Source organism: Dunckerocampus dactyliophorus, chromosome 9 (genome assembly GCF_027744805.1).
Source record: "Dunckerocampus dactyliophorus isolate RoL2022-P2 chromosome 9, RoL_Ddac_1.1, whole genome shotgun sequence".
Classification (NCBI taxonomy): Eukaryota; Metazoa; Chordata; class Actinopteri; order Syngnathiformes; family Syngnathidae; genus Dunckerocampus; species Dunckerocampus dactyliophorus.
The window spans coordinates 4,751,973-4,774,876 of NC_072827.1; the positions used below are offsets into that span (position 1 = coordinate 4,751,973).

At 42.8% G+C, this 22,904-nt stretch overlaps 1 protein-coding gene and 1 long non-coding RNA gene across 7 annotated transcripts in view; one reads left to right on the forward strand and one right to left on the reverse strand.

The window, feature by feature from the left end:
- Window positions 1–2,290: 2,290 nt before the first annotated feature.
- On the forward strand, window positions 2,291–4,043 carry LOC129187776 (uncharacterized). Its single transcript, XR_008572465.1, has 3 exons — window positions 2,291–3,031; window positions 3,103–3,217; window positions 3,331–4,043. It is a non-coding gene; the product is annotated as an uncharacterized LOC129187776 (long non-coding RNA).
- A 7,340-nt stretch (window positions 4,044–11,383) lies between these two features.
- LOC129187759 (protein mono-ADP-ribosyltransferase PARP4-like) overlaps window positions 11,384–22,904 on the reverse strand; it is a 47,290-nt gene continuing 35,769 nt past the window's right edge. For 3 of the 6 annotated variants that reach the window (XM_054787424.1, XM_054787427.1, XM_054787423.1), the window contains one exon: window positions 11,386–22,894. In XM_054787424.1, the coding sequence (XP_054643399.1) occupies window positions 22,669–22,894 (226 nt within the window). In that variant the 3' untranslated portion in view covers window positions 11,386–22,668. Of the gene's footprint in view, window positions 22,895–22,904 lie in introns of all 6 variants that reach the window. The other 3 variants (XM_054787425.1, XM_054787428.1, XM_054787426.1) reach the window with 3 other exon arrangements.

A 22,904-nucleotide genomic window follows, 5' to 3' on the forward strand; every position in this document is an offset into this window, starting at 1 on the left:
AAGCGATGAAGCGTTTCTTTCGTCATGCATTTACTGTGTAATCAACTAGCGCTCACGAGAGGCTTGCCGCCGGAGCACACCTCCTCAACCCGGTGTGCGTGCACCGCCGTTGAAGCCTGCATCCAGCCTTTGCCTTTAGCGGGGGGGTCTCAAACTCAGTTTACCCGGGGGCCACTGGAGGTAGTCTGGGTGAGGCTGGGCCTCAGCAAGTATTGGGAATAAGGCTCACGATAACGATCATATCTATAACGATATCGCGTATGCTGCAGGAAACACGTCCAACATGTTAGCTCACTTAAAGCGGCATCATTCGGCAGTGAACGTTACAGCTACAAGAAAGAATACCTTAGTTAGCTTAGTGCTAACACCGATAACGTCGGCATATAAACAACCTCTAGCAAACAAATCTGACCGGGCCAAAGCAGTAACACGTGGTATTGGAGTTTGTATAGCCACGAGATTACGACCACGTTCAGTTGTTGAGAGCGCTGGCTTTAAGGACAGTCATGGAACAAATGATTAGACCACCCTCGTTTCTCCAGTTTCATTTTCATTTTAATGCCTGATACAACTACAGGTACCTTTGTTTGGACAAATATAACAATAACAACAAAAAATAGCTCATAACCGTTTGATTTTTTGGCAGTACAATGCTGTAGCTATTCATGTTAGCAATTTGGTTATTATCAAGAAAAGCATGGAAGTTGCTAGATATCAGCTCTTAAATTAAACTCTTATGAGTTATATTTGTTATCATCATATTTGTCCAAACAAATGTACCTTTAGTTGTACCAGGCATTACAATGGATCAATAAACTGAGGAAACAAGGCTGGTCTAATCATTTTTTCCATGACTGTACATGATTACAGTTCTTGTACCTCGCTACAAAATACCATCACGTCCTCACTTTAGCCAGAAAGTTATACCAGCACTTTATGAAAAAGCTAATTAATTGTCCATAGGTATGAATGAGAGTGTGAATGGTTGTCTGTCTAAATGTGCCCTGCCATTGGCTGGCGACCAGTCCAGGGTGTACCCCGCCTGTCGCCCCAAGTCAGCTGGGATGGGCTCCAGCATGCCCCAGCTACCCTATTGAGGATAAGCGGTATAGAAAATGGATGGATGGACAGATGGTTGGACTTCACGTGCAACGGACAGATTTAACTAACTGTCCATTACATTTCACTAAGTCTAATGGGTCGCTTTTATTTATTTAAAAAAATGTGTTTGCATTTTTTAAAATAAAAGCACTTTAAGACATTTTTTCTGCCTTTTTTTGTGCCGAAAATGACCCACTTCAAGAAACTGAACCGAACCAAAATGACATATTAGTGTACCGTTCCACCCCTAGTATTTACTTACCTGTTACATGATGTGCTGTCATTTCGTGTGTGTGCGTTAGCACCACGATTGTAGGCAGTGTTCTGTTTCGTGACCCCCATTTCGCCATGTGACTCTTAGTTCCGTGGTAGGTTATGCTTTCACCCTGTGAGCATCATTGGCTTAACTTAGAGCTTGCGGGCCGCATTTACAGTAGTCTTTCCTGTCAAGTCACGGGCCGCAAAATCTGACTTGGCGGGCCGCAAATGGCCCGCGGGCCGCGAGTTTGAGACCACTGGTCTAGGAGTTTGTCGTTGGCAGAAAATGCACCGCCGCTGGATTCACCAAACGTGGAGTTCCTCGAGCCACGCTTTGCCATGCCCAGTTGCGAGTATTTCTCAGATGTTTGCTTACTGTTGTACAGTGTTGTTTACAGCCACGTCGAGAAGCTAATTGCTGATGGTGTAACCATTAGCTTCACAACAGATATGTGTTAATTCCACCACAGGAGATATGTGACGTTACACATATCGGTATCGTTTGATATCGTAATCGGAAATTGAAGGTTGGACAATATTGGCATATCGGATGTTGGCAAAAAAAAAGCTAGTTATTTTTCTTCATAATGTAGCGTTATTCTCGTAAGACGTTTTCTGGTTGGATTATTACTTTTTTCTCTTAAAATTATGACTTTATTCTCGGAAAATTGTTTTTGTTTTTTTTGTTTTTCATTTTCCAACAATTTCAACTTTTTTTCATGTAAAGTTTTCCAAAAATGACAACTTTGTTTTGTTTATTTTTCATAATATTACAACTTAAAATGATGTTATTTTTCTTCATAATGTAATAACGTTATTCCCGTACAACTTTTACTGTTGGATTAGAACTTTTTTCTATTAATATTATGACCTCATTCTTGGAAAATTACAGCCGATTTTTCCATTTTGTTTGTTCTCATAATATCACGACTTAAAAAAAATGTTTTTAATATTCAAATTAAAGCGACCAAAAGTATGTTATTTTTCCTTTTAATATTAGGATGTTATTGTCATAAAATATTGGCTTTTTCGTGTTAGTTCGCAACTTCTTATTAGAATATTTTGGCTTTATTCTTGTAGAATGACTGCAGATTTTTTCATTTTTGCTGTTTTGTAGTATTCTTGTTATAGTCAATTTTTTAGAATGTGCCATGGGCCCGAAATGGACCCCGGGGCGCACCTTGGACACCCCAGCAATACGCTTTGCACCGGGAGAAGACTTGCTTGTATATTGCATTTGTACGTTCATGCTTTTGGAGTTGTATTTTGTGAAATAAACGTTTTTTTGGTGAAGTGCATGCAAGTGGCCCAATCATTTTCTCCACAAATAGCCAGTATAGTTTTTAAAAGTAAAAATTCTGAAGACGTACCTGGAATGATGTGATTCATGAATGACAACATTACGCTATGTTTGTCATCCAGAAAGTGTAACATGCCCCCAGCGCCGATGCGGTGTTCTTAACGGTGACAAACGCTACAAAAAATGCAGCAGTGAGTATTGCTGACAGCTTTAATGACAATAGCGCATAAACAGGAAGAAGCAGACGACGTGGTTGGCATCTCAGCGAGCCCATCCGTCTTAGAGGCACGTGGCCGTTTCCTTGGAGGGGCACATTTGGCCGAAGCAGATCTCCTTGAAGCCGGTCGCCTTGGTCATCCCGCTGGCTGTATGGTGAGGAAAGAGCATCAGAAACTCAAGTGAATTGCTGCGGGTCCTTGAACGCATCACTCACCGTTCATCAGGTTGTAGAGGAGGCAGTAGTCGTTGGGGCTGCTGGCGGTGGTGTTGACTGAGGAGCTGCTAGACGCCTGCCAGGGAAGGACACAAGGATGGAGGGTTTTCATGTACGTCCACAAGGTAGCCAAAACATTAGGAACAGCATCTACAGCCCTCATCAGAGATGACATTGTGCTAGTGTACCTAATCATTTGAATGTTAGACTAAAAGACACACACACCTTTACTTTGCAGAACTTTGGGGAGGACGGTGGGCTGAACTGGAAGGTGATTTGGTTGGTTTTGTTGGTGTTGGGCGACGTGTGCGTCATCTGGAGGACGGAGGGCGAGTACTTCACAAACTAAACAACACAACAACACAACTTGTCACACAACAACTTTCTTGCACTCCCTTGGAGCACATTGTCACGTATCACTAACTGTAACTAAATGTGTTTATTATTTTGTATTTTTAATCTTGCAGACAGAAATACATTTGCATACTGTGATCAACTTTGTATTTTTTAAGTATTGTTATACTTTGAATGTTGATGAACTGTTTATATTTATTACTATTTCTGTATAGTTACATTTTTGGTATTATAATTATTTACAGAGTGCACAGAATGATATAATTTTCTACACAGGGTAAATTTAGTTGCTGAAACACATGTTACACCTTAAGATTGTGACCTTTAGTTGCAATATTCTAAATAATTCCATTGCAGGGCTTAAGTAAGTAGAAGTGGGTTTTTTTGTTTCAAAAAAAGGTAGGAATAAAGGACCAAATAGTGTCAACTGGGCTTTGACAATATATACTGAATTTAACAAGTACGTATTAAATATCCATATTCCCCATGCATTATTTTTTTCAACATATTTTTCATATTTTGCACAAATTGGCATCTTTGACATATTTTTTTTGGTCCACATGAATTACAAAATGGAATCATTTATGAAGTTGTCCATGATGACATTATTGAATGAAATCATATTGTGGTCATTGAATTGACTTATTTGACTAGACTTACAGAATGTGCTCCCTAGATGGTGTACCTAAGAGTGAAAGGCGGGCCCACTGAATGATGAAGCGATACGACCGCCACTTAAAGCAGCCCTAGGATGCATGCATCGGTTGGACATAATCCGGGTGTGTTGTGGCGAGGATTGAATATGCCGTTTTTACCCGGTACATGCACGTCTCCTGCAGGCTGTCCCTGCAGGTCTGGCTGCTCCAGGCCGCCGCCTGGCCGATGAGCGCGTTGAAAGGTTGCACACAGTTCACCCTGAACATCCTGCTGGGCAAAAAAAGGCGTTAGACACAAGAACCAAACAAAAAAGCAACAGTCAACATAAGTGTGCTACCAGACAACTTGACAGGTGGGCTCCTGGGCCTCAGCGCTGAACGGCAGCAGGAAGGTGAAGGCGGCGAGCAGAGTTGGGTTCATGTTGGCTTTTGGTTGCAGAGTCAGTGCCAGGGCGAGGGCGGGACGTGCTTCTGGGCTTTATGGAGCAAATTTATTCAAGCCCCGCCTCCCAAGGGATCACTGCACTTTCACCACGAAATGCAGCGAGACGGATGGAGGCGTCAGCGTCACATTGCCTCTTCTCGTCCATGCTGCCTCGATAGCACAAGTGTGAACAACTTCCTGGAAGATAGTGGTGTGGTTTTATTTGATTGGTCCTCCGTGACGTGCTCTGTATGAGTATGAAATCAGCAAATCGGTCACGCACACCGCCATTACTTTGTACATACATGGTGTTTTCCCCCTTCCTGATTTATTTATTTGCACATTTCAGAATATCAAACTAATTGAAGTGTTAGTCAATGGCATCACAACTGAACACAAACTGCAGTTTTTAAATGAAACTTATTCAGGGAGAAAAAAAATCCAAACCTACATGGGCCCTGTGTGAAAGAGTGATGTGCCTCCCCTGTTAAAACATAACTCCGATTAATTGAGATCTATCAGTATGGAAAATGTTATAAAGCCATCTCTGAAGCTTTGGGACTCCAGCCAACCACAGTGAGAGCCATTATCCACACACAGTGAAAACAAAAAACAATGGTGAACATATCCAGGAGTCGCCGGCCAACACCGAGAGTGCAGCGACGACTCATCCGAGAGGTCACAAAACACACAACAACAACATCCAAAGAACTGCAGGCCTCACTTACCTCAGTTAAGAAAGACACTGGGCAAAAATGGCCTGCATGGCAGAGTTCCAAGACCAACACCATTTCTGAACTAAAACAACATTAAGGCTTGTCGTAATTTTGCCAGAAAACATCTTGATGATCCCCAAGACCTTTGGGGAAATGCTCTGTGGTCTGACCAGACAAAAGTTGAACTTTTTGGAAGGTGTGTGTCCCATTACATCTGGCGTGAAAGTAAAGCCGCATTTCAGAAAAACATCATAGCAGCAGTTAAATATGGTGGCGGTAGTGTGAGGGTCTTCAGGACCTGGAAGACTTGCTGTGATAAATGGAAGCATGAATTCTGCTGAAGGAGAATGTCTGACCATCTGTTGGTGACCTCAGGCTGAAAGCAACTTGGGTTCTGCAGCAGGACAATGATCCAAAACACACCAGCAAGTCCACCTCTGAATGGATGAACACTTTGGAGCGGCCTAGTCCAAGTCCTGACCTGAATCCTATTGAGATGCTGTGGCATGACCTTAAAAAGGCGCTTCATGCTGGAAAGGCCTCCAATGTGGCTGAATGACAACAATTCTGCAAAATTCCTCCCCAGCGCTGTAAGAGACTCATTGCAAGTTATCACAAACACTTGATTGCCGTTGTTGCTGCTAAGGGGGGCCCAACCACTTATTAGCTTTAGGGGGCAATCACTTTTTCACACAGCGACATGGAGCTTTGGATGTTTTTTCTCCCTTAATAACAGTTTCATTTTTAAACACTTTTTTTTGTTCAGTTGTGTTGTCACTGACTAATATTTACATTTCTTTGATGAAATGAAATATTTAAGTGTGACAAAACATGCAAAAAATAAGAAACCAGGAGGGGGCAAACACTTTTTCACACCATTGTATTTGACAACACAAGTGAGTCCAGCTCACAGTGAACATGTCTAAATTGTGTGGTTGGAATATTTAGTGTGAGTTAATCGGTTCCAGACCCGACCGTGACAAGTGAAGTAGGATTCCTTATTTATAAATGGAATATTTTGTTGGTTAAAGCATATAAAAACTGTTGATGATCTTCCAAATGTGTTTTTTAACATGATTAGAGCCCTGTAGACATGAAACAACACCCCTATAGTCTTCTTAACACCCCCATTCATTACCCAATGTAGCAGGCAAAATAACATAAAGTAAGACATTGTCAGGGTTCACTTCCTGTCCCTGCCGCCTGTGTTTCCCTGCCTTCTCCTGGGCGTGTGCTTTACCATTTCAGGTGACCTCTCTCCGGCTGGAGGCGGGACTACTGGGCGCACCTGCCTCTGATGAGCCAGCACATCCTTTTAAGCGGATGGATGGCAGCTGGGAGACGCTGGATTATTCCCAAACGGTTTGTGCCACGCACACGGACACCCATTCTGGCTCTTTGGACTTTTTCTTCTTCTGGCAGTCCCGGCAGACTCCTCATTCCCCAAACCTGTAGTCCAGCGTGCTCAGTGTCTCCCAGGAGGTGTGCCCAGTACTCCCGGCTCCCCCAGGCAAGAACTCCCTCGGCTCTTTCCAGTGCTTCCTTCATGGTGCCCCCTCTTTGTTCAGCCCCTTGACTCCCGCACCATCGCCTTGTGTTCAGCCTATGATTAATTAAAGACTTACTCACCTGTACACCTGCCTCCCGCCTCTGCATTCGGGGTCCAGCGCCCGCCGCACATAACAGACATATTAGACATATACAAGACATAACATACTCTCGTCAATGCAATGGCAGCTGAATGACACTATGTCAGGATGGTGGTAAATTAGTCAGCCTTTTTGAAATAGACACAGGGCACTATTTCTTACGGGCAGATGCTCAAAACACAGCATCAACATTTCAACACTTAATAGTTCTCGTCTTTTACGGCCTTATTTCCTAAAAGCTAGCTCTACCCCTAACCCAATGTGCCGAACGTCACTGCCCTCCATAGCCCACACTCAGCTCAGAACCACACAATAGACCTGTCACTACAGTAACATTACTGACACCTAGTGACCAGTGTAGAATACTACATATTATGTCTTTGAATGCGTCCTCTGAATGCCTTATATTTGTATTTTTTGTTTTGACTGATCTTTTAAGGCACACGGAATATTGTGTTCTGTGGCTACATAAACATGGAACCTACCAAAAGAAACATTAGACTCCCGTCCCGGATTAGATTACGTTCTTTAGTAATCAGCAGTAGAACAGGACATACAGTAGGTAAGTTAATACATCTGTAAATACATCTTGAGTTAAATATGCAAATGTTTTTTCTACTAAGAAAGGACATTGTCAACCAAGACAGCAAAAACCGTAATCGAGTGAAGCCACAAAACTCACATGGTGCAGTGTCGAGGAACGACTTTACGGTCATAAAAACGCTTACTGAAATGTATCCCATGAGCACCATCTAAAAATAAGATCTCATAAAATGTCTTGAATGAGATTTTGAAAGATCTTAAAACGTATTCATGTGACTTTTATTTCGAACAAATGCAATTTTTGAGCACGTTGTAACATAACTACAAAGTGGAACTGGAGACCCTGCATCCTGCTCACAATGTATCCACTTTCCTTCATGTGGTTTTTTTTGCCAATATGGATGTGCAACGGGTCTTCAATTGTATTCATTATGCTATTTTTTAAAAAGTGTGAAAAAGCCTTCAATTTGACTTGTTGAAACCCGCAGAGACCCTGGAATGGAGTTTTTTTGGGGTTTTTTTTCATTCTTGTTCAAAAAGCCTAATGCAATTGGGCGCAATTTCATTGATCAAAGCAACAAAAGGCTGGATTGTCAAAGAAGGGGTTTTATCGCTGTTGTAAATAAACGTTTGTCCCACGGGATTAAACGAGACCAATTGTCATGAACTTTGTTGTGTAAAAAACGCAGCACAAGACCGCAGCGACACGCCGCTCCACTTCACGCCGCTCCACTTCATGCCTTTGTGTGGGGAACATCACTGTCAATCGGGGGCCCTGTCCTCTCTGAAGTGTGCCGAATCATCTAAAGGAGCTTGGAAGTCATCCGGACTCCCTGTGCAGACGTAGCAAAGATTTATGTCTTCCCCACAAACACTGGCATGCAATTAGAACACATCAGCACAAAAATCACTTTCATTTTTAGGATTTTGAAAACTGTTTCCGGAGTTGCAAAATCTGATAACACCAAAGAGGTAACGGACAGTCTTCTTAAAGGAAAAGTGCACTTTTTTGGGAATTTTCCCATCATCCACAACCCCAGGCATGTAATGGATGCACGTAATGGGACACACCTATTCTGCCAATTAAAACACCTCCAAAAAGCTCCAACAAGGTTTTATGGTTTTCTATCCATGTTGTGAGCCTGTAGAAAGAGGCAGATTCATGATAACATGTCATACTTATAGTATTTTGGTCATTTGAAGCATTTGCAGAGCTTCCTTCGTGGGCACATTGATTTCACATAGTAACTAATGATGTGCAATACCACTGATTTTGTTTCCGATCAGATATCGAGTAAAATTAGGCAGGTAACGGCGATACCGATTTGTTACCGATACTGTACAAATTCACCTCCTGTGTCTGGTGAAAAGTATTCTATTTCATATCATAGGATAAATAACACATGCAAATTAAAGGCATTATAAATTTAAATCAATTCATAATGTAAGTGTATGTAAGCCACACCCACTAAATGTAGAGAGAAAACCAGATTTGTGTATGTAAGCCGCACATGTCCACGTCGTAAAAAGACATATTGTGGCACGCACGAGTCTGTGAGGACCAGGCAGCTCTTTATTTGACAGGAGCCAATCACAAGCTACAAGGGAACTCACAACGAGCTCGTCAACTCATCGGAAATCTCAGGAGGTCATTACGCCACATGATAGTCTGACTCACCGTTTCATCTTACAAAGAACGCTAAAATCATCACATAGCAACTTAACACTCAAAATACATACCTGAGAAAAATACAAACATGTACCAATGCGAGTTTAGAATTTAGCTTTCCTACCAAAGCAGTTCATTGAGCTGCAATGATTCATTCAGCAAGCGGCACAGTATTTAAACGATTAGTTGTAGTACTTAAGTATAGGAGAAGTCACGAGTTAAGTACATGGGCATAAATTAGCCGTAGCGCTGTATAAGCTGCAGGGTTCAAACTTTAAGGAAGAAGTAGCGGAAGGAAGAAGTAGCGTCTTATACACCGGAAATTACGGTAATTTAAGTACTGTAATCTATTTTAGACCCTGACATATATTGAGGTCCTGGGGTGATTTACAATATAGCCAAGCTGATATACAACAAGTGAAAAACAGAGGACAAAATCTGATAAAACATGTGAAAATGGTATTCTAAACAATAAAAAAGAAAATAAGTCAAATAAAACCATTCGAATCAATGATCAATTATTAAGAACTACTGGAAGAATGAAAACTTTATTCACAATTCACACACGGCTCAGTTTACGATCGGTCGTTTCAGACAAACATTACCTCAAACGACGGAAGTATCGATATTTTGATTTGAGAGTCGATATCAGAGCATAAAGAGCTGGTATCGCCAGTATCGATATTTTAGTATCGATCCGCACATCACTAATAGCAACAAAGAAAGGAACGCTACCCCTAGCGTCAAAAACCCAGCAGCAGTGGCGGCAGCTCCAACATGTAGCGTTACCTTTCGCTAGTGGCCTGAGGCATTGTGAGCGAATGTGTGCTGACGCTATTCACTAGCCGGTGTGGCGTGGCGTGGTGTCACTACGCCAGGAAACGTAGTTCTTGGGTGTAACAGTGTTAATAATAACAATGTAGCTTGGTTAATATGCAGGTCACATTATGTAAAGGGAGCGCTTTTTGGAGGTTTTTTCAGAAGGTGTAATAGGTGTGTCCCATTACGTGCGTTGTTAGCTGCCTTTTGTTTGATGTCTTTACAAAGCATGGAAGAGAGAAAGATATGTGTGAAGGTCAAGGTAAACTTTATGCTCCCCAAGGGGCAATTTGTTCTACAGCCAGCAGTATCACACAGACACAAACCAACAATAAATACAAAATTTGAAATTAAAATGTATATAACTGTGTTTGTGCTCTTCCATTTCCTCGTTCTGTTCGTCACAGTGGAACGTGATAGCTGAAACGGGGTAGGACTGAAGAAGCTTTGCTTCTTTCTTCCTTCTCCGTTTGAACATGTGGAATTGTGACGTATGACGCATAATCACGTAACTTGAATGCATGTTCAAAGGAAATTCAACCAGAACCAGAAATCTCTTAGGTAGCTTTTTGTGGCCTTCCCATAAACCATGATGTTGAACAATCTTTATTTTCAGGTCAGGAGGAGCCCGTGTTGCCCCTTCTACTTTTCTTCAAATGAATTCTAAATAAGGTGACATGCTTCATGTTGTTTTTTGGTAATTGAGGCATCAATTTCAGTGGTTTATTACAAAATGCGCCAAAAAACTTCAGCGTCCACATTTGCAACATGTAACAAGTTATTGCAAAATGCATTCAATAACTTTAGAACAAAATGCAAGGCAATTATGACACAATGCGCCGTTATTACATAATGAGGTGAACATTAAGAGACAATGTGATTATATTAGGCTTGGTTACTTACTTTGTTTCATAGATGAGGCCGTGTCCGCTACTTCAGAGATAAACGTGGCTCTCTAGTGGACACGGACGGCACTACACGTGCAGCCGAAAACCCAAAGCTGACTTACTGTTGTGTTTATTGTTTGTTCAGTGTTCAACAACTTCAGTTGAATGTGCAAATCAAGCATTTTGTGATTTTCATTTTTAAAACATTGAAAAGAAAATAATTTAAAGCAGGGGTCTCAAACTCAATTTACCTGGGGGCCTCTGGAGGCAGTCTGGGTGAGGCTGGGCCGCATCAGGATTTCCACAAGAAAAGCTCTGATAAAAACATTCCAATGGTCTCAAATATCTTTATTTTTTAACACAAAATAACATGAAAAATTTAATCAACAATTAGAAAATAAATCAACCAATCAGTTAGAAATAAAATGTATTTCTCACTGTTAAAATAATAATAATAATCATACGGCAGATATAGACGGCTGAAATTTTTTAAATTAAGAATAAGAAAATAAATCAACCAATCAGTAATAAATCAAATTAATCGATTACTGATTGGTTGATTTATTTTCTAATAAATAAATAAAATGTATTTAACTGATTGGTTGACATATTTTCTTATTCTCAATTCATTTTTTTAATTTATTTTTTTTTAAGAATAAGAAAATAAATCAACCGATAATCAATAAATAAACCACAAGAAAGAAAAGAAAGCACGTGTAGTTGCTGACGAGAGAAAACTAATTATTTGTATTCACATTCCAATGTCTGTGTTAACAGTTCTTTCTGAAAAGTGGAATATGGAGAAAGCGTAACTTCTCCAGGGATTACAGAAACAGGGAAGAAGGAATATGAATATGAAATATGAATGAAGAAAACCGGAAACACTGGAGGGGGATAGGAGGAGGGGGACAGGAAGCTCCATAGACATCCATTAAGCAATGTACTGTAAAGGTGTGTTGATGATCGAGATCACTACAGACAGACATAGGCTGGACCACAGATCACAGCACCTCCTTCATTTCTTAACAAAGATCGGCGGAGAAGCGGCGGCGCCGAGCGGAGTCAGCGGCTTCACGGCTTCTCCTCCGCCGAGCTGAGTCGAGGAATGAATGAATGAATGAGCGAGCGAGTGAAGGCGGGAAGGCGTTGGACTGCCAGGCAGTGAAGTAAAAGTTGATTTTTTTTTCGGTTTTATAGAATTTTTGTCGTTCATTATATATATATATTTTTTTTACAGGATTTACAGGAAAAAAAGAAGAAAAATATGATAGCTTTCAGAAATAAATGTAATTTTAATGATCAATCTAGTCTCAGACTCGCGCCCCCGGGCCAACTGCAGCCCCCGGGACGATAGTTGGTGGCCCGTGTCTTAATATGAAAGATTGTTGTTAGTGTGGCCCGCAAGTTCGATACGAATGACACTTGTCGTGTGCGGAGCTGAACGAACCAATCACGGTGAGGTATATGGCTCTCGAGGGCGGGACCTCGGCCGGGCAGCACGTCCAACGCACTGAACTCTATTCTATTGGAAGGGGCGTCACGGCTGACCCCATGAAGCCATTGTCGGCCATCTTGCTTCACCCAAAAAAGCACACGCATACACATACATGTATCTTCATTTACTACATTTGTTGTGGTTCGGTATAAAAATTAACATAAAAATTAACACGAATTAACAAAAATTCAATTGAAAAAGAGTAAGTTTACTAGACCCAAATCTCAAAATTTCCCTCCAGTTTAAGGTTTTTCCTACCTCTATGGTGTGAAATTACAATGCATAACAAGTCCATTTTAGTGTTCACAAGGTATTTGTTATAAGGATCTACGTAGTATCAAAGTTAAATGCAACGCATACCTTCAGAACAGGGGTCTCAAACTCACGGCCCGCGGGTCATTTGCGGCCCGCCAAGTCAGATTTTCCGGCCCGTGACTTGACAGGAAAGACTACTGTAAATGTAAGAATGTTGATGATTTCAAAGATGGCGCCCTCCGTGGCAGGCGTCTCTGTGACACTCTCCCGTGTTTTTCTATTTTTTGCTATTTTATTGTTCATTTGGGACATTCAAAACACTCACGCAGTACATTACAACATAGAGACACTTTTGAACATCGGCAGGGTTCATCATGAACTCTCATTTAGCTTCTCAGACTTTGCCTTTCTTCTGTGCCGGGAGAACGCAGCAGCCTGCGGGCCCGGTGAGCTGAATACCCGGTGAGCAAAGCATCCGAGGCGTAAACGAGGCAAGCGGGCCGGCCTGCATGCTAGGCTAAAAGCTAAAGCGACTAGGCCACTGCTACCAAGCCTGCTGCTAGCCAACGTCCGCTCCCTCGAAAACAAGATGGACGAACTACGAGCAAGGATTACAGCTCAACGTGAGATCAGGGAATGCTGTGTCCTCACCTTCACAGAAACCTGGCTGACGGAGGATATACCGGACTCGGCGATCCAGTTGGAATCATTTGCTGCTTACCGGGGAGATCGGACTTTAGCGTCTGGTAAACACAGAGGTGGCGACGTCTGTGTTTACGTAAACAAACGGTGGTGCACAGACGTACAGACGATGGAAAAGCACTGCTCGCAGGACATTGAGCTGCTGATGGTGAAATGCAGACCTTTTTATTTGCCTCGTGAGTTTAGCGCTGTGTATTTAACTGCTGTTTACATCCCACCACGAGCTAACACTGCTAACGCACTAGGCCTCCTGCATGACATCATTGATAAACACGAGACCAAACACCCAGACGCTGTATTTATTATATCTGGCGATTTCAACCACTGTAACCTCAGGACTGTCCTCCCCAAATATTACCAGCATGTGAGCTTTCCCACAAGGGAAAATAACATCCTGGACCAAGTCTACAGCAACATGAAAGGTGCTTTGAAGGCTGTTCCAAGACCCCACTTTGGAAAGGCTGACCACATCTCTATATTCCTCTATCCAACATACAAACAACTTCTTAAAAAAGCTCCCCCTGTAAGTACAGCAGTTAAAGTGTGGAATGAAGAAACTGATCAAGTACTTCAGGACTGCTTTGGCTGCACAAACTGGGATGTGTTTAAAACTGCAGCGGGGAGGGAAGATTGTACTGTTGATTTGGATGAATATGCTTCTGCTGTTACTGGCTACATTAGCACATGCATAGAGACTGTTAGCACCACCAAGTATTACAGAAAATACCCTAACCAAAAACAGTGGATGAACTGTGATGTAAGGGCTAAGCTACGTGCTCGTTCGACTGCATTTGTCATGGGCACCGCTGATGACTACAAAAAGGCCTCAGCCATCTTCTATGCTGTGGGCTGCTGGAGAGGGGGCAGCACGGACAGGGACAGGAGCAGGATCAATAGACTGATCAGGCGAGCTAGCTCTGTCCTGGACGGTCCTCTGGACTCCGTGGAGGAAGTGGGGGAGAGAAGGATGTTGGCTAAGCTGACATCCATCATGAACAACACCTCTCACCCGCTACATGACACTGTTGTTTCCCTGAGCAGCTCCTTCAGCACCAGACTGTTACACCCACGGTGTAAGAAGGAGAGGTTCCGCAGGTCCTTCATACCGACCGCTGTCAGGCTCTACAACACCTGCACCACCTGAACCATGTTGTAGACACTATGCTTTCTTTACACTGTTCTCTTTACTTGTCTTGCTGCTGTAACAAGTAAATTTCCCCGCTGTGGGATAAATAAAGTACATACAAAAAGGCCAGATATGACCTGAGGAGGTCCATACGGGAGGCCAAAAGACAGTACAGACAGAAGCTAGAGGGCTACTATTGCACCTCAGACCCTCGGCACATGTGGGCGGGGCTCCAGCACATCACAGACTATCGACAGCAGAGTAGCGTAGCCACGTCCAGCCAAACCACACTTCCTGATGAGTTGAATGAGTTCTATGCCCGCTTTGACACCCAAACTCCTGATGAGCAGAGAGGGTGGCTGAACCTGGGGAGCACACAGGACTCACCTCTCATGGTGACATCAGCTGATGTGCGCAGGGTTCTAAACAAAACAAACCCACGAAAAGCAGCACAAGCATCTGTACCGACCTGCTTTAAGTCCACCACCATAGTGCCCGTACCCAAGAAGAGCAACGTGACCTGCTTGAATGACTATCGCCCTATAGCACTCACTCCTATTGTTATGAAGTGCTTTGAAAGAATAGTCATGACCCACATCAAAAAGAGCATCCCGGCAACTGTGGACCCTCTACAGCAGGGGTCACCAACGTTTTTTCTTGCGAGAGCTACTTTTAGAAAATGAATAAGGCCACGAGCTACTCATTTTTGTAGAAAAGATTTTCATACCTTATTTCAACCCAAACAGATCAAATATGCTTGTTTTACCAAAACATTCACAAAATGCTGGTATCCACAACTCACATTTTATGTTTCAGAATACTTTTCTCTCTAGTGTTCTCACGTTGTTAACTGAAAACCTGAATGAAAAGCAGGCTTGCGGGCACCTCATGTGGCCGTGGGGGGCTACCTGGTGCCCGCGGGCACCACGTTGGTGACCCCTGCTCTACAGTTTGCATACCGCCAGAACCGGTCCACGGATGATGCAGTCAACACTGCCATCCACACAGCGCTTTCTCACCTACAGGGCCAGGACACATATGTCAGAATGCTATTTATAGACTATAGCTCTGCTTTTAATACAGTCAGCCCCCACAAACTCACAGATAAGCTCCTCACACTTGGCCTGTCTCTCTCCCTCTGTAACTGGGTGTTTAACTTTCTAACAGGCAGGCCCCAGTCAGTCAGAGTCCACAATCGCACATCCAGCTCAGGAATTGTGAGCACTGGGACCCCACAGGGGTGTGTGCTGAGTCCACTCCTCTACACGCTCTTCACCTACAATTGCGTGGCCTCCCACAACAACACCAGCATCATTAAATTTGCGGATGACACTACAGTCATCGGCCTGATCACTGGTGGTGTTGAAACATCATACAGAAGAGAGGTGATGGACCTCATAGCTTGGTGTCGTGATAACAATCTCCTTCTCAATACAGATAAGACTAAAGAGATGATCATCGACCCAAGAACAAGGGAAAAGGAGCCGCATAGACCCCTGTTTATTGATGAGACTGAGGTGGAGAGGGTGAAAACCTTCAAGTTCCTTGGCACACACATCAGCGAGGACCTCACCTGGTCTCACAACACCCAACAAATTCTGAAGAAGTCCCAAAGGAGACTGTACTTCCTGAGAAGACTGAGGAAATTTGGCATGTCCACCACAATCCTGAGTTGCTTCTACAGATGCACTATGGAAAGTGTCCTTACCGCCTCCATCACTGTTTGGTACGGTAACTGTACAACACGTGATAGGAAGGCACTCCAGCGGGTGATCAAGACCTCACAGAACATTGTTGGGGCAGCCCTCCCCTCACTGCAAGACATTTATAAAACTAGAGTCCTACGCAGAACACACAACCTCATCAAGGACAGCACACATCCACAACACTCATTATTCACACTCCTACCGTCAGGCAGACGCTATAGGAGTTTGAAGTCCAGGACCACAAGGCTGGCGAACAGCTTTTACCCACAGGCCATCAGGCTTCTCAACGAAGCACTCACACACGCCGCACGCAACACACGCACACACTCATAGCACTTTATTTATTTATTTATTTATTTGTATTATTTATTTGAATTAATGTGTCTTCTGTTTTTGTTGCTTAATTTATTGGTATTTATGTTTCTTATGTTCTTATTTTTTGTGTTTTCTTTCTTTTCTTGGGAGAATGAACAGAATAAGATTTTCATTGCACAGCATAACTGCTGTTTTACGATGCACATGACAATAAAACTCTCTTGGATCTTGAATGTAAGAAAGAATGAAAATGCGGCCCGCAAGCTCTAAGTTAAGCCAATGATGCTCACAGGGTGAAAGCATAACCTACCACGGAACTAAGAGTCACATGGCGAAATGGGGGTCACGAAACAGAACACTGCCTACAATCGTGGTGCTAACGCACACACACGAAATGACAGCACATCATGTAACAGGTAAGTAAATACTAGGGGTGGAACGGTACACTAATATGTCATTTTGGTTCGGTTCAGTTTCTTGAAGTGGGTCATTTTCGGCACAAAAAAAGGCAGAAAAAATGTCTTAAAGTGCTTTTATTTAAAAAAATGCAAACACATTTTTTAAAATAAATAAAAGCGACCAATTAGACTTAGTGAAATGTAATGGACAGTTAGTTAAATCTGTCCGTTGCACGTGAAGTCCAACCATCTGTCCATCCATCCATTTTCTATACCGCTTATCCTCAATAGGGTAGCTGGGGCATGCTGGAGCCCATCCCAGCTGACTTGGGGCGACAGGCGGGGTACACCCTGGACTGGTCGCCAGCCAATGGCAGGGCACATTTAGACAAACAACCATTCACACTCTCATTCATACCTATGGACAATTAATTAGCTTTTTCATAAAGTGCTGGTATAACTTTCTGGCTAAAGTGAGGACGTGATGGTATTTTGTAGCGAGGTACAAGAACTGTAATCATGTACAGTCATGGAAAAAATGATTAGACCAGCCTTGTTTCCTCAGTTTATTGATCCATTGTAATGCCTGGTACAACTAAAGGTACATTTGTTTGGACAAATATGATGATAACAAATATAACTCATAAGAGTTTAATTTAAGAGCTGATATCCGGCAACTTCCATGCTTTTCTTGATAATAACCAAATTGCTAACATGAATAGCTACAGCATTGTACTGCCAAAAAATCGAACGGTTATGAGCTATTTTTTGTTGTTATTGTTATATTTGTCCAAACAAAGGTACCTGTAGTTGTATCAGGCATTAAAATGAAAATGAAACTGGAGAAACGAGGGTGGTCTAATCATTTGTTCCATGACTGTCCTTAAAGCCAGCGCTCTCAACAACTGAACGTGGTCGTAATCTCGTGGCTATACAAACTCCAATACCACGTGTTACTGCTTTGGCCCGGTCAGATTTGTTTGCTAGAGGTTGTTTATATGCCGACGTTATCGGTGTTAGCACTAAGCTAACTAAGGTATTCTTTCTTGTAGCTGTAACGTTCACTGCCGAATGATGCCGCTTTAAGTGAGCTAACATGTTGGACGTGTTTCCTGCAGCATACGCGATATCGTTATAGATATGATCGTTATCGTGAGCCTTACTCCCAATACTTGCTGAGGCCTAGCCTCACCCAGACTACCTCCAGTGGCCCCCGGGTAAACTGAGTTTGAGACCCCCCCGCTAAAGGCAAAGGCTGGATGCAGGCTTCAACGGCGGTGCACGCACACCGGGTTGAGGAGGTGTGCTCCGGCGGCAAGCCTCTCGTGAACTCTAGTTGATTACACAGTAAATGCATGACGAAAGAAACGCTTCATCGCTTTCTCATCCCTTCTGTCAACCCTCCCATTTTGCCCTTCTTTTCCTTCGCTAGGCTTGTCACCATAATGGATAAAACGATGAATCGAACAATAGAAAAGAGCGAGGTCAATAATTTGGACGCCTCCATAAATTGACATGTGCATATTGTTCCATTTCCTCATCTCTCTGTGCAACACAGGCTGGATGACAAGAGTGTCAGGGGAACTTGCCCCCAACCTGTGAATTAACAAAATGACCCAGACTGGAAGGCTTGAGATTTTCTTGCGCAAGGAGAGAGAATCCGTGCCACACTCTCCTGCTTCTTTTTATTGACATAGATGGGCATGGTAACACATAGATGGACGTGGTAAGTTAAGTTTCGATATTAGTCACAGGTAGTTCCGGGAGTGGACCGTTGAGGAAGCGGCTGCTTAGCGCGTGACTGCGGAATGTGCTTTTTGTCCTTGAATTGCCTGGAGCTGTCCTGTCCTGACAGCCTTGGTCATGCCTCGCAGACCAGGTGCTTCTTTATCTCAACCGTTTTCTCTCAGTCCACTCACAGTACTTTTCCACTTCTCCAGAATAAACAGATAATCACAGGATGTTTGGATGATTGATCCCCTTCAGATAATAAAATAGAGTATGTACATACGTTGGTATTTGATATCGTAAGAGAATCTTTAACAAAGAGGCTCCTCTCTCTCTCTCTGCATGTGTGCGTGCACATTGGTTCTATAGTGGCATGAACGGAGAGAGTGAACCTCCTGTCGGCTACTCAGCGTCTTTGTCCCAGTACATGGAGGCGGGGCCTGTGTAGTGAATGGCTACACCGAGTACTAGCAGTTAGCGTTGAGCAAGCAGACGCAAATACGAATAAAGGCACAAGAGCGATAGTTTCTAAGCCAAATGCCACGGTTCCAGTGTGGATGCGCAGTACAGCTTTCGTCCAGACAGTCGATGCTTACTGAGGCGTTTGACGGGCGGAGCAAATATTAAACAAAACAGCGCAAAATCACAGTGTCGCTCGCTACATTGCAAAAGAAATGCAACCTTTCAATACGGTTGAAAAGCCAACATTTGGGGAAATGTTTGACAGACAGTACAAATTGCCTGGAAGAACGTACACGCACATGTCACAAACAGCAATAAAACTGCGTAAAAGAAGACATGTTGAAGGGCATATCAGCAACATTGCATATTGCGCCACAACTCAGCGGTGGTCCAGCACAAACATGATCCGCTACATTGATTGGACAATACACTACATAACTGTGTGTGTGTGTGTGTGTGTGTGTGTGTCTAGGTTTTATTGGAGTGTTTTGTTTTTGTTTCTTAACAGAGACAGGTTGAGTCTGTACAGGCGCATGCACTACACGTACTAAAGTACACTATACTTGAGCACCATCTAGGGGTTCAAATGTGACATGACACTTAATAAAAAATTAATGAAAACATTTACGAAAAAATGGTCTAAAAAAAGTCGATATTATCATTTCTCTACGATAATTTGTAGTACAATTATCAACCAGCTAAATATTTTAGCATTACAGGCTATCTGTCACCGTCCCATTCAAATAACTTTTTCCAACAAGGGCCACACAGAGAAAAATGAAAGGATGCAGCTTTGCTATTTTGTGCAGTTATGCTAAGAAGTTCGATACATTTCAAGAAAACAGTGCATCTCAGCGGTGTGATATCGGTGAAAAAGCAAATTACTACAATCAAATTCACTCTTTGCTCTTTTCCCCCCCATTCCTGCTGCTGTTGCCTCATAATCTTCATACATTTTCTTCTTATAATATGACTTCATTCTCATATTTTGACTTTATTCCCATATTATAACTTTTTCCCCAAACTAATTTTCCAAAAATGACTGACATGAATTTGACAATGAATTTATATTTTCTTTTTTAGTTTGTCATAATATCATGACTTTTAAAAAGTAACATTTTTCTTTAATATTTCAACTCTATGCTACTAAAATGGCATTTTCCCTCCTAATATTGCAAGTTATTGTCATAAAATTGCGACTTTCATCTCTGAGTATTTTCACTTTATTCTGAAAACATTACTGCTGTTTTTACATTTCTGTTGTCGTTTTTTTAACTTCACTTTTTTTTTAAATTTCAACTAATTTAACTATTTAAACTTTCCTTTTGTAAATGTTATTCTTGTAATTACGTCATTGCCCTTGCCCATTGCCCCTTGACTTTCTTCTTACATTACAACATTACATCTTTTTCTGCAACCAAATTTTCCACAAATTACAACTGAGTTCATTGTTTTGTTTGGTTCTCATAATATTACGACTTTAATATTGCAACCTTTTGCTGCTAAAATGATGTCATTTTATTCTCATCATATTATGACCTTTTCTCATTATACTCCAACTTTTGTCTCTTAATATTTTGACTTTATTCTTGTAAAATTACTGTTGCTTTTTCCATTTTTGTTGTTGTTGTGGGTTTTTTTTTTTAAGTTTTCTTGTTAAATTAGACATTTATAATGTGGCGTGGGCCAATAAAAACCGCAGCGGGCTGCACTTTGGACACCCGTGTGTTAGTTATTAAAGGGCATCTTTATATACTGCTTAAAAAAATGAAAGGAACGCTTGGAAAACACATCAGATCTAAACTGGGGGAAAATGATCTTGAATATCTTTCCTGATAATAAGTGGGTGATGTATTAGTAACAAAATGATGCCACATCATTTGATAGAAATGAAAATGATCACCCTATAGAGGGGGAAATCAAAGACACCCCAAAAATGAAAGTGAAAAAATGATGCAGCACACTGGTCCATTTTGCTAAAATGTCATGGTAGCAACTCAAAATGATTCTCAGTAGTTTGTGTGGCCCCCACGTGCTTGTACGCATGCCTGACAACGTCGGGGCATGCTCCTAATGAGACTACGGATGGTGTCCTGGGGGATCTCCTCCCAGATCTGGACCAGGGCATCAATGAGCTCCTGGACATCCTCCAGGAACTACCTGCATACACTAGCCACATGAGGTCGGGCATTGTCGTGGACCAGGAGGAACCCAGGTCCCACTGCACCAGCGTAGGTTCTGACAATGGGTCCAAGGATTTCATCCAGATACCTAATAGCAGTCAGGGTGCCGTTATCTAACCTGTAGAGGTCTGTGTGTCCTTCCAGGGATATGCCTCCCCAGACCATCACTGACCCACCACCAAAGCGGTCATGCTGAATGATGTTGCGGGCAGCATAACGTTCTCCACGGCATCTCCAGACCCTTTCACGTCTGTCACATGTGCTCAGGTTGAACTTGCTCTCATCAGTGAAGAGCACAGGGCACCAGTGGTGTAGTTGCCAATTCTGGTGGTCTATGGCAAATGCCAATCGAGCTTTACGGTGCTGGGCAGTGAGCACAGCGCCCACTACAGGATGTCGGGCCCTCAGGCCACCCTCATGGAGCCTGTTTCTGATTGGTGGTCAGAAACATTCACACCAGTGGCCTGCTGGAGGTCATTTTGTAGGGCTCTGGCAGTGCTCATCCTGTTCCTCCTTGCACAAAGGAGCAGATACCGATCCTGCTGAGGGTTGAAGGACCTTCTATGGCCCTGTCCAGCTCTCCTGGAGTAACTACCTGTCTCCTGGAATCTCCTCCATGCGTCCAGGTACCGCAGTGATGCCCTGGTCCAGGTTCCTTTAATTATTTTGAGCAGTGTATATATACACACACACACATATATATATATATATATATATATATATATATATATATATATATATATATGTCAAGCTTGAGCGGGAGGGGAAGGACATGGAAAAAAACATTGTGAGAAACGTGACTTCAAAAATTTCAGCTGAGAAGCGCCGACCCAACGAGATTCAGTACTGCAGTGTTCCCTCGCTACATCACGGTTCACCTTTCGCCGACTTGCTGTTTCCAAAATGTTCTGCACCGTCAAAGGTACCTGCGGTCGGACCCAAAAGGCAGAAGAGGAAGCAGTTGCGGCTGCAGGGTGCTATTATGAAAGGAGGAAGGAAGGAGGAAAGTACGACGAGAGGAACAATATGTTTTGACAATAATACAAAAACGCTACAGTAGAGCAGAACGGCGCCAGGATGATGAAGAGGCACGACCAGAAGAGTGAAATACGTGTGAGTCACTATTAATAATTTCTTGTGTCCAACCTAGTAGGTTGATCATTAAAATTCAAACAAAGGTTTGGACTTTGAGAGTGTTTAAACAAGAGAGAAATGCAGGAAAATGTTCATGTCTGTCTGAGAAAAGTGTATCAAGTGTATGGTGAGGTGTTTTACAGCCTTAAAACATGTAGAATCATTGAAAAAAAAATAAAGTTGGCTACTTTGCGGATTTCACTTACTGCAGGTTATTTTGGGAACCTATCCCCCGCGATAAACCAGGGAACACTGAATACCAAAAAGTATATAAATACTGTCGTGTGGAATCGCTTCAGCTTGTGTACCTAATGTTGCGACCCGTCCTTCTTTCCTGCCATGCTGCCGGGTGTCCTCACTGGACGACCACAGGGGGACATGCGGCGGACGTGTTCCTCCTCAGGTTCAGGCCAGCAAGAGGCGACAAGGCGGGCAAGACCTCGTAGCCCAGGAGCTGGCGGGTGACGGACTCCCAGGTCGAACCCATCTCAAGCCGGCTGCAGACGCAGGGGTACTGGCGGTCGGCCCAGCGGACCCAGTCCACCGCATTCTTGACGATCTGCCAGCGGGCCGGCCTGCTTCTGCCGCCAA